Source organism: Impatiens glandulifera, chromosome 5 (assembly GCF_907164915.1).
Source record: "Impatiens glandulifera chromosome 5, dImpGla2.1, whole genome shotgun sequence".
NCBI classification, from domain to species: domain Eukaryota; kingdom Viridiplantae; phylum Streptophyta; class Magnoliopsida; order Ericales; family Balsaminaceae; genus Impatiens; species Impatiens glandulifera.
In genome coordinates, this window is record NC_061866.1 from 40,450,434 (window position 1) to 40,463,974 (window position 13,541).

Sequence of the window (13,541 nt, forward strand, 5' to 3'; positions counted from 1 at the left end):
CGGCGCGGGCGCGCGTTCCTTCTGTTGCAGCGGGCTACGCAGGCGCACTTAGTCGTTGGATGAGATCTCAACGCTCATCCGATGGATTACAAAAAATTTACCCTTAGTGGTGGATTATTAGAACAATGATAAGAAAAAGACACCAAAGTGGAATACTCAAACGAGTATATAAGAGAACTTTAAACAAATATTTTGACTAGTTAGATTGCAAAGAACTTTGTGAAGATTCACCACCTGTTCGAGCCAAAACTGACACCGTTCGACTGCTCGATTGTCTCGCAGAAATTATGAATATCTAAACTCATTTTTTTTTAATCTCTGATTTTCTATTATGAATATCTAAACTCTCATTTTTTTTAATCTCTGATTTTCTATCTTCCTTTGTATATTTACTTCCTATTATAAAGTATATAATAATATATAATAAGAGAATATAATATATATATATATATATATATATATATATATATATATATATATATATATATAATATATATTATTATTAATTCAAGCCATTGGTTAATCACTCCACCACCCTCACATGAGTTGGACCTAACATTATTAGTTTAAACATTGTTCTAAATGAGGTTTAAAATGTTGTGCTACAAAGTTTCGAGTTTGAAGACCACAATTTATCTCTTTGTTAAGAACATTTTATTATTATTTATCTCGGAGTTTGTTAATTATAATGTTTTACTGTGTTGGGAAATATATATTATGTATTGTATATGTGTTTAAGATTCACATGATCGAATCTAGGATCTAAAAGAGAAAAAAAAAAAAAAAAAACAATTCTAGTTTGATTATGGGTTGGCTTAGCCAAAGACTGATTTTTTTGTAGTTGGGTGACCGAGGATTCATTGTGCTACATTCAACTAAAAGTGTCTGTCTTTAAAAAAAGAAGAAAAAAAGAAGCATTTTGTAAGAATCAAAATGGAGACATGATGTCCTGTTTAGCCACTATACAAGGTCACTCCCACACTATTTATGACACCCATTAACATGAAAATTTGACTTAATTTGTAAATAATATTATTAAATTATAATAATATTAAAATAATATTTTGAAATTTTAAATTCAAAATAACCCAAAGATATATTAAAGATTAAATTATGGTTAATTATTGTTATAATTAAACCCTAATTAGGAAAATTATTTTAAAAATATTGTATTTATTTTACCCAAATTAAACCCAATAAGGGGTTGAATTATTTAAATATGATTTTAAACATGTCTTAAAACAATTAAATAAATACCTTAAATACCCAAAAATAAAAATAAAAATAATTAATATAATTTTTATTATGTTTCCAAAATTATTTTTGTGGAATTTTTGGTAAAGAAAAATGTAAGAAATGAATTAAAATTCGATTTCAAATAACTCTTTTATTAAATATAAACTGATAATCATGTGTAACCAAAATTATGTTTAATTGTTGCAGCAGGATTCTGAGCTATCGGATCAACGCTAGATGAAACACGCAACTAGTTGTAACCAAGCGAATGCGCGCCCGAGCCACATTGGAGCAAGAGATGTCCATTAGCTAGGACGCTAACGGAACGCCAACGGAGCATTCCGTTTTAACAAAACGACGTTGTTTTTTAGCTTCTTCTTCGCGAATTCCAGAGGCGGCGCTCGTCGTCGGTGATCTTCCAAAAAGGTTATCTCCTTCGTTCGTCGGCCTTATCCTTCCATTTTTCCCATGTTTTCGCCTTATCCTCGCCATCATTACCATAAACCTAGAATCCCTACCTAATCCTAGAATTAGGCTGTAGAAGATAAGAACAAATTAGGGATAAGAACTTCAGTGATCAAATTGGAGTTGAATTCGACATCCTCAACTAACCTAGATTGGTATAAATACTCCTTAGAATTTGTTCTTATAATCCATCAAACAATAATCACATCTTACAACCTAAATCAAAGAATCAAGATTCCAACAAGAACTGGATTTTTGTAAAATCCTCTCTGACAATCAAAGCTTTGATCCAGGCATCGAATCTCGAGTCACCCCGTGATCCCCATATTGCCACATGTCACATGACACGTTCTAAGCTACGAAAAAGAATTATGAGGGTTACAACACCATAATCACGTGTTGGCACATCATTCACGACACCATTCATGACATCAAATTCACGCTCTCTATCCTTACTCTTAAAATAAATATATATCGTTTCAAAATGCTAACTTACTAAATTAAAAGATATCGGTTCATTATTTTAACATCTTAAATTTAAAATATATATCGATTGAAAACGTTAATAATGTTGTAAATGATAAAATAATAAGTTCATAGAAACAATCAAATTTAGGATTACAGTATAATTCTTAGGTAAAAATAGTGGAATTGAAAAATATAAAACTATACTAAATTCAATTTCATTAAAATTATAATTTCAATTTTAATTCTTAATATTAAAAAGTTTATCAAATTTAAAAATTAAAATTAATTCTCCCAACTCCAACTCTAACTCTAACTCTAACTCTAACTCTAACTCTAACTCTAACTCAAAGGTTAACCATTTTTTTTTATATAGAATAAGACCCCATTTCTTCTTTATTAGTTTGGAAATCCTTTCCATACCCAAATTAGGGCTCATTCCTACCTAGCTTAATAACCTCAATCCAATGTGCCTACCCACCCTCAAGATTAAGGTATCAAGCACATTAAACATTAACTATTTGAATTAGTTAAATATTATAAAAATGTATTTATGCGTTTACTAATAAATTATAACAAATAAGCTGAATCAAATTAGCCCAATATTCAAATTATGCCAAAAGAGAATAAGGAACAAAAACTGGATCATTGGAAAGACACTTAATATTAAAGGGTTTAGAGGTTTTATGTTCGGCTTTTATTAAAAACATTCTATTGAAGTGGAAGGTTGCGATAACTAATTCTTGCTCAATCTATCTTTGAAAGCTGGATCAAACATTCTGATAACAATTACAAAAAAAAGGAGTAAGGATTCTGTTGGGGAAAACCCTGACAGAACCACAAAAGAAGAAAACAAAATAATGAACACACTAACAGAATTTGATAACGGAGTTCGGCCAAAATGTTGCCTACGTCTCCGAGCACTAAGGCTATCAATTAATAAGGAAGAAGAGATACAAATTTGGGTGCAATAAACCAAAGAGGGGAGAGTTTCTTTTATACACTAAGAAACTTCCCCAACTCCCATCATCTTCCGATGTGGGATTTATGCTAATTGTGAATATAGTTTCTTTTATATACTAAGAAACTCCTTTCACACCCATCATCTTCCGATGTGGGATTCTAATTGTGCCAAAAAACAACAAATCTCCACCTTGGCACAATATCCAAATACTACTCTTCAATATTAAAAAATAAACCTTCAGTGCTTCCAATTGGCGCTCTTCAGCGCCGACTCAAACGCGGAACATGTGTACCAAATCTAAACAATTAGATTTGGTTTTCTCCATGTCTTTCATCTCGAACTCTTTACCCAATTGAGCCTTCAATTTGTTAACTTCATATTGGCTCTTTGATGCTATCAACATATCATCAACGTACAAGAGTATATAGATGTAAGACTCATCTTGCAATTTGCGCAAATACACACATGAACTGAATCTGCTTCTTGTGTACCTGTGCTCCATCATAAACTTGTCAAGTCGCTTGTACCATTGTCTCGACGATTGCTTCAACCTGTACAATGATCTGTTCAACTTGCAAACCCAATTTTCTTTATCAGCAACTTTGAATCCATCTGGTTGATAAATGTTGATTTCCTCATTCAAATGACCGTGTATGTCTGCGGTCTTCACATCTGGTTGAGCTAGCTCCAAATTCATCTTCGCTACCAAGGCCAACAAATTCTAATGGAAGAGTGTTTAACAACAGGAGAAAGTACCTCATTATAATCACCTCCTTCCTTCTGAGCGTAGTCTTTAACTACCAATTTTTCCTTGTAGCGAACATCAAATTTTTCAGGAAATTCTTCTTTCTTAGCAAAGATCCATTTACAACCAATAACCTTCTTCTCTTTTCGTAGATGCTTCAACTTGCATGTCTCATTCTTCTGAATAGATTGCATTTCATCTTCCATAACACCTCTCCTTTTTCCATTTTCAGTATTTCGACTGACATCTGGAAAAGTTGATGGAACATCATCTACGACTAGAAGTGCATAGGCCGTCATGTCAACAAACCGACCTGGTTTTTGAATAACTCGTCTTGGCCTATTCACAACAATTGATTCACTTTGTTCTGAAGGTTCTTGGGTCAGAACCTCTTCCTCATTTAACTCTTCGTCTGTCGTCGGAGAGTCACTTCTAATTGGGCTTATCTTTATCTGCTCAAACTCCACCTGTCGTGGAGTACAATCAATTTTGTCTGTTGTTACCTTATTCAACATTGAATAATCATCAAAAGTAACATCTCTACTGATAATGGTTTTCTTTGCATCCAAACACCAGAGGCGATACTCTTTAACTCCCGTAGTAAATCCCATAAAAAGAGCCTTCTTTCCTCGTGGATCCAACTTTGATTCAACTACATGATAATATGCAGTAGAACCAAAAATATGTAAAGAATCATAATCAGTTGCAGGTTTTCCAGACCATACCTCTAATGGAGTCTTGCCACCAAGTGCAGATGATGGTAGGCGATTTACCAAATGTTGAGCGTATGACACAGCTTCTGCCCAAAATTTCCCGTCTAACCCAGCATTAGACAACATACATCGAACTTTCTCCACCAATGTCCTGTTCATACGTTCCGATACTCCATTCTGCTGTGGTGTTTTTCTAACTGTGAAGTGTCGAACTATGCCACACTCTTGGCATAACTTCTGGAATGGATCATTCTTGTATTCTCCACCGTTATCAGTCCGGAGAACTTTGATCTTTCTTCCTGTCTCGTCTTCAACTTGAGTTTTCCATTTAAGAAAAATCTCAAACACTTCACCTTTGTTCTTCATCGTAAACACCCATACTCTTCTGGAAAAATCGTCAACAAAAGTAACAAAATAATGTCTACCTCCAAGAGAAGGAGTCTTGGCAGGTCCCCAGACATCTGAGTGCACATATTCCAAAATACCCTTGGTATTATGCATAGCAGTGCCAAATTTTACTCGCCTTTGTTTTCCCAGAATACAATATTCACAAAAATCTAACTTACAAACTTTTGTACCTTTCAACAATCCTTGCTTGACAAGAGTTTGTATAGATTTCTCACCAGCGTGCCCCAATCGCATATGCCATAGCTTTGTTGCCTCTAACTCTTTACTGCTCCCGGAAGTTGATACACATGATGTCCCATTTACTGTACTACCTTGATAATAATACAAATTATTACTCTTCCTGATAGCTTTCAACATCACTAGCGCTCCAGATATTACCTTAAGAACTCCATTTTCCAATTTCACATACAGGCCTTTCGACTCCAAGGCCCCCAAAGAAATGAGATTCTTTTTCATATTCGGTATGTACCGAACATCTCTAATAATTCTGGTGGATCCGTCATCATTCCTCAGTTTGATTGAACCTATCCCCTTTATTTTACATGTATTAGCATCTCCCATGTAAACAACTCCACCATCCAGCTCCTTAAAGTCAAAGAACCACTTTCGAACTGGTGTCATATGATAAGTGCAGGCTGAGTCCAATATCCACGCATCAGGATGTGATGTTGTGTGTGACATCGATAAAGAGTATTCTGAATCTGCATCACCTTTGTTTTCTGCAACATTCGCATCTTCAGAATCTTTCTCTTTCTTCTTCAACTTTGGGCAGTTAATCTTCCAATGTCCTTTCTCACGGCAGAAAGCACATTCATCTTTGGCAACTCTACTTTCAGATCTTCTTCCTTTCCCTTTTGATTTGCTCTGCTGACGGCCCCTGACCATCAATGCTTCATCTGCTGTATCTACTTTGCTTTTCCTTTTATCCTGCTTTCTCAATTCATGACTATATAAAGCAGAACTTACAGCATCAAGAGAAACATTTCCCTTCCCATGAAGTAACGTTGTTTCTAAGTGTTCAAATTCATCAGGAAGGGACGATAGCAACATCAAAGCCAAATCTTCATCCTCAAACCTAACGTCAAGGTTTAACAAATCCGCTACTAACTGATTAAACTTAGTTATATGCTCATTCATCGTAGTACCTGATTGGTATTCAAACCGGAACAGTCGCTTCTTCATAAGGAGCTTATTCTGACCACTCTTCTTCAGAAACTTGTCCTCCAATGCTTGCCACAGTTTCTGTGCAGAAGTTTCATTCTTCACAGCATACTTCTGCTCTCTGGACAGGCACGACCGAATTGTTCCGCACGCCAATCGATTCATGATACTCCACTCTTTTTCTTCTATACCATCTGGCTTTCCGACCTCAATAGCAACATCTAGACCCTGCTGAAAAAGACAATCTAGAACCTCACCTTGCCACATGCCGAAATGCCCAGTTCCATCAAAGATCTCCACCGCAAACTTCAAATTCGACATCGGTGTCCTCGTCCAGGATGACGAAGGAGTTGACGCCCCTTTTGAAGACTCCACCATGCCAAGGACGAACCTTCGGCTCTGATACCACTTGTTGGGGAAAACCCTGACAGAACCACAAAAGAAGAAAACAAAATAATGAACACACTAACAGAATTTGATAACGGAGTTCGGCCAAAATGTTGCCTACGTCTCCGAGCACTAAGGCTATCAATTAATAAGGAAGAAGAGATACAAATTTGGGTGCAATAAACCAAAGAGGGGAGAGTTTCTTTTATACACTAAGAAACTTCCCCAACTCCCATCATCTTCCGATGTGGGATTTATGCTAATTGTGAATATAGTTTCTTTTATATACTAAGAAACTCCTTTCACACCCATCATCTTCCGATGTGGGATTCTAATTGTGCCAAAAAACAACAGATTCATGCTGTTTTTTTGAAGTTAGATCTTCTTTCTATTGGGTTACAACTAAGCCAATGTTAACTTCTCTATGATTTATCGATTATCATGTAATCTTTCTTGTTTAGGTTTTTATTTATGAGAACTATTTGTATATAATGAATTTATTAGATTTCATTAAAAAATAAGGAAGAAGAAAAAGTCAAAGAAACAATGCATATAATAATTGTCCTGCAATTAATAAATAAGAGATTAAGAATGGAGCAATGTAACATGCTAGTGGACAATGAAATGAAATGAAAGAAAATTAAGCCTGCCCATAAGGTTATGTACTGGCACTCATTAAATGGCTGTATTACAAAAGAAAAAAAGAAAAAGAAAAAATGATTTGAATGAATTAAATTGCTTGCATTCAATAGTATTAATTGTCTCTCAAGAGTCAAGTCCAACCTACAGTGTTATATATTTGGGTTGGATTTGCTCCATTCAAACCTTTTCAATTCTTTTAATCTATTTTTTAAAAATATATTAAAAATATATTATATATAAAATTATCATTGTTTCTTTATTGGTCGATCTATAGTAACCAAATTTAAGTTTTTAGTCGATTTGAATTATTTCAATAACAAAACTAAAAAAATATTAGTTTCATTTCTCTTTGAATGAATGACATGATTCAAATTAATATTTTTAAATATTTATGTCAAAATAAATAACACATTATCAAAATAATCATTAATCTATCACTTTTTATATAACCAAATTATTTTAAATAACTTGGATATGACAACTAATCGAATCGATGCAGCATTCATCTAGAAGAAATTGTGGGTAGGAAATCTCTCTTTGCCCAACATGTAGTCAACTTTATTATACTTGTAGGTCACGTTTTCTTTTGTTTGGTTTACATCTATCTTATATTACTTGGAAAAATATTAAGGAGACACATGGTTTATAGTGTTTTATTTACAAATCATTTTTTTTTTCAGACTCTCATCCTCCCAATTAATAGATATGGATGGATTGTGATTAATGTGAGCTCCAAAATGGTGAACATGGTCAAAATGGAAAAATTGTTCCTCCTCCTAGAATTGTGGGTTGAGCCTCTCCCAGAAAATCTGGATCATGCATCAATATACAGTGTGTTGAAATTTAAAACATTTTGAAATAAAACTGAGTTTCAAAAACACATCTTTGACAAATCTGGATCATGCCATGAATATACTAATTTTCTTTCATTTCACATGTAACTATGGGGAATTGACCCTTGTTGAAGTCTCAAATACACATTTTTGTGTTCAAGAAGCTTCTCAAGAAGTGTTGTAACTCGATCCAAACAATCGTTTTGAATTGTTCTTCTTGAATGAGTTGTCCGGTCATAAATGCATCTATACGCATAATGTCGTTAGGTATTTTTCTCACATGAACAATGAAACCTCGTTCCAATGGCATATCTCAAGAATTAGAAAAATGATAGAATCAAGTTAAATTACCTAGATATTATATCCATTAAAAAAAATAGTAATTGTGTTTTTAAATGAGTGAACATGATGTTCATGACCACATTCATAATATTTTTCTTTTTTCTTTTTAGAATTATATTACAACTCCACATCAAACATTAAAGACCCCATTCTTATTTAAATCATATTTCGAAATTTTAGTCTTTTAAAAATAAATTTATTTGAGTTATAATATATAATATATATATGCCTTTATTTGTAAAACTCCTAGAACTCTCCATTATTTAATTTCAGTTTTATGTAGCTAGGTAGAGCGGTAAAATTCAAAGTCTATATTGATAGACTATAGCTTAGCTAGGTTAATTTTTTTTAATAATATAATTTATTATTTTTAAATCATCGGTTATTATATTTAAATAAAATAAATAGTTTAAAATAAAATATTTGTAATGTATATTATTCTCAAATTTCTTAATATATATATATATTTATATCATTTTTAATTTTAATAATTGTAATTGACTAATATCTTATTACTTAAGTTTTATTTGTTTAATTTTTTTAAACTTATATTATTTTTATTAATTTTGTTATAAAATTATATTATTATTATATATAACAAGATTAATAAAAATAGTGCATTAAAAATCTAAATAAATAGGTAAATGATTTATTAGTCAATTGAAATTATAAAGCTATATTAATATATATAAAAAAGAATTATATGGATCACTAATTAAATTGTTTCAGTTTTTTAGACTAACATAAGCTATATAATTATAGTTTAAAAGTACAATAAACCACTGCTTATAATCTTTTTTTTCATTTTCTTAAAGAGGTGTATTTCACAATCAACAAGAAAATTCCAATAAAGCTACTCAAATCGAAATAAATATTATGAAAGAGCAAATATCCTTGGTTTTAGAACAATAAGTGAATTGGCAAAACAAATTAGGAGACACAATTTGGCATAAGTGAGTCTACTAACAAAAAAAAAACAATATTTTATGTGAAATAAAAAACATTTATAAGTCGTGTGTCAATGAGATTGTATGACTTAAAATCAGGATAAATAGATTACAGAAATCAAATATAGTAGTTTATTATCTAGTTAACTTTTTTTTAAAAGAGTTTTAAACATAAATTTCTCGACTAAAATTATTTAAGAGGAAGGCTCACTCCAAGTCTCCAACATATGAACCCCACAATAGTTTATTCTATTTAGTTATTTTCTTCTTTAATTCTATCTTAGTACGTTACTTAGTTTGATCAAACTCTATGAAAACTTATTGTTAGGGTTTTCTTTCTTTAATTCTATCTTAGTTACTTAGTTTGGACAAACTTATAAGAAAACCAAAAATTTTGGACTATATATTTTTAGTATTCAAGTTGCCTCATTGCATGCATCATGTATGTGATAATAACTATATCCTCTAGTGTGAATATGTTTGGTTTATTATTTATTGGATAATGGTCAAATGTTGGTTTTGACAAGTATATGTTTCTTTCTATAGTGGAAGCAATACAAGTTATCCAAAACTTGTAGATATATTTCTAACCTAAGAACCCAGCAAATTGACAACACAGCACCAACATTGACTGCAAGAGAGACAACTTACCAACAAATCCATTGTATAATCCTTTATTTGTCTCCCTCATTAAGTTTTTCTATTTCACTAATTGAAACTTGAACAATAAGTAATTTCATTTAAATATTGCTATATACAAATGTTTTAATTTAAATTGTTCAACAAATTGTAATAATATTCACGGATAGAAAAATGGGCATTAGCGACGGCTAGCCGTTACTGATAAGTTTCAGTAACAACGACCATATTTTCCGTTATCATTAATCACGGAAATTACCGTCAATAATTATTTTATAATTTTTTTTTTCTATTTCATAATATTATTTATCCTTGTAAACACTAATAAATAGTTATTTTACAAAAATAAAAAAATCATAAATACTAATTATAATACCATGGTCATCTGTTTGTGCAGCCCCGTTATTGATATTGTTTCCGTTTTTCTAATGACTCTACAAATACCCTGTTACAGAAATAGAAGCGACAAACTAGGATATCAGTAATGATTCTTTTTAGATTCGTTACTAATATATTATTTTTAATAACTTTTTACAAATAATAGTTATCAGTAACGGTTTTATAAGGTCGTTACTGATATTCGTTACAAAAAAACAATTTTTCTACTAGTATATTAGCATATATCAATTGAAAAAGAAATGATATTTAAATAGTTTATATTATTTTTATTTTATATATATATAATAAAATAGTAATTCAAAATAAGCTATTAATTGGTACTCCTTGTTGAGCTAATTAAATAGACCAAACCAATTGAATCATAATTGTTTGAAAGCAACATTTGCAAATAGACCTTTGCCTTTGGCTAGACCGAATTTAAAAGTCCTCCAGGCTCCAGCTGGCTTCCTTGATCATTTTAATTTTTTATTTGAACAAAAAATTGCACATTTCATGTCCTTCTACCTTTGACAAATCCCTAAACTTTGGAGCATCATCCATGGCGGGCTCTATTTGAATTCTAATGGGACATGGCTTGTCTATAGCTAGCTAGGTTTAATTGATTACTAGGAAACAATAATCCAAAAACTGATTTGAATAAATGTATGTATATAAAAGAAATTAACACCCAAATATGGAAATAGGAAATGACACATTAGAAAGAAATTGGCACTATAATTTGGCCTTCATTCATAACTAATAGTAACCACCAAAAGAATTAATCATACATAAACATAACACATATATGAGTCTTTGTCGTGGTTCAAGTAGAAACAATAGACGCGACTCTAGGCACTTGAACTGGGAAATCATTGATCTCGTCTATCCAAGGGTTCTTCTCCTTGGCCGGATTGATTGTTCTAAGAGCATGCCAAACAGCACTGTTGCACTTAAAACCCGAACCGAATGCAATTTGCCACGTTCGATCGCCTTTCTTGATTCTCCCCTTAGCCTCCATGTAAGCCAACTCGTACCACAACGAACTACTAGACGTGTTTCCAAACCTATAGAGTGTCATCCTCGAAGGCTCCATGTGCGATTCCGAGAGATCGAGGTTCTTCTCAAGCTCATCCAACACAGCCCTTCCACCGGCATGAATACAAAAGTGCTCAAAGGCCAACTTGAAGTCAGGAATGTAAGGCTTGATCTTCATCTTGAACACTTTCTTACCCACCAAAGTAAGGAAGAACAAGAATTGCTCGGACATAGGAAGGACCAAAGGTCCAAGAGTCGTAATATTGGTTTTCAAGGCCTCCCCAGCAACCGCCATTAGATCTTTCGATAGAGCAACTCCCACTTCCTTTTTTTCGTCCTCTTCTTGGAATACACATCCGTAACACTTGTCGTCCGCACCCTTGTGGGTTCTGACGGTGTGAAAGAGCTGATACTTTGACCTACGACGATCCGACGACTTGTTCGATAGGAGAATCGCGGCTCCTCCCATGCGAAAGAGACAATTCGATACGAGCATAGACCGATTATTGCCAAAGTACCAATTTAGGGTTATGTTCTCCATGCTAACCACTAGTGCATAAGAATTTGGATTAACCTATGTATTAAGAATTAACAAAACATTAGTCAATCAATATAATAACATAAAGCTTCTAACTTTTTCATCAATAAAATTAATTAATTACCTGCAAAAGTTGTTTAGCGAGATCAATCGAAATAAGACCAGCACTACAACCCATTCCTCCAAGGTTATAACTCAAGATGTTTCCCCTCATCTTATAATGATTCACCACCATAGCCGACAAAGAAGGTGTCGGATTAAACAAACTACAATTAACGATCAAAATCCCAATATCTTTCGCCTTCACCTTCGTCTTCTCCAAAAGCTCATCAATCGCACCAAACATAACCTCCTCCGCCTCCTTCCTCGCCTCCGCCATACTCGGATTCGGAGGAATCTGAAGAACAGCAGGCGGAAAATAAGTCTTCTGACCCAACCCAGATCTTTCAAGTATCTTCTTCTGAAACGCCAGATTCTCTTCAGTAAACGACCCGGATTTTACAGACCTATCCATGAAAATCTCACGGGTCACCGTCCTTTCAGGTCCGGGTTTATAACAAGAAAAATCAAGCAAATATAACTTTCTGGGTCGGGTCATGAAATAAACAGTGGCAAGAAACACCATCAAGGTTAAACATAGGGTGATAGCTATCATATTAAACTTGAGATGATTCCAGAGACTGATGACGTCATCTAGAGAGAGAGTAGAGAGATGAAGAGAGGAAACAACTGCTATAGGGACAAGAAGAAGGTACATGAAATTGGTGATGACGTAATGATACCCTAATTTCACGTACTTGAGCTTAACGGATAGTAGGAAGTTGGGTAATCGGGTGCGGTTGGTGGGTTGAACCGAACCGGAACTTGATGGATTAGTATAAAGATCCGACATTTGTTATAGAGAGAGAAGAAATGATTAATTTTTGATGAGAAATTGTGAAGAAATGGATGAGAATTTAAAGAAGATAATGATAGAGAGATGAGAGAGAGTTCAACTACCCCAACGAACTTTTAATTGTTAAACCGATTAGGGCATTCAATTCGGCCAACCATGAAAAAGGGCGGGAGGTAATTTTTTATGACGAGTTTACCCTTATTAATTTGAGAAAACCTCTGTTTTTGCCATTGTGGTACACGTGGCTTTTCCGTGTTTTCGTCTGGTCAAATATGGCCATTCAGTCTTTTTACACGACAGCATATGGCTGACTGACTCATATAATAATAATAATATTATTATGTTAATTAAAATAACATTATTAATATAAATAAATTACAGTTAGGCCATCTGTACGGTAATGTTGTCACAACTCCCATGACTTTGTATTGTAAATGTACGTATAGAGCAGTTGAAATATAATACAATTTAATTTTAGACTAATAATTTTTTTGAAAAAATTAATGTTAAAGTAAAGGATAGGTTATTTGAATTTTTAAAGGGTTAACTTATTAAAAATAAATTAAATTTATAAAAATAAAATAAATATATTTTAATTAATAAATTAAGTGAATTTAATAGTTCAAAAAAGTAATTAAGTGTGATAAATAAATTTTTGATTAACCCAAATTATTGAGAAGTTTGGAGACTATTGATAGAAGACAAGAACTTAGGTCTTTAGAGTTATATATGAGTTCGAGTATTTAGT

General features: G+C 32.8%; 1 protein-coding gene across 1 annotated transcript; it reads right to left on the minus strand.

Moving 5' to 3' along the window:
- Positions 1-10,974: 10,974 nt before the first annotated feature.
- LOC124938021 (3-ketoacyl-CoA synthase 11-like) lies at positions 10,975-12,827 on the minus strand. Its single transcript, XM_047478380.1, has 2 exons — positions 12,023-12,827; positions 10,975-11,934 (listed from the first exon to the last, which is right to left on the minus strand). The coding sequence occupies exons 1-2, from the start codon at positions 12,788-12,790 to the stop codon at positions 11,149-11,151; spliced, it is 1,554 nt and encodes a 517-aa protein (XP_047334336.1). The 5' UTR covers positions 12,791-12,827; the 3' UTR covers positions 10,975-11,148.
- Positions 12,828-13,541: the final 714 nt, after the last annotated feature.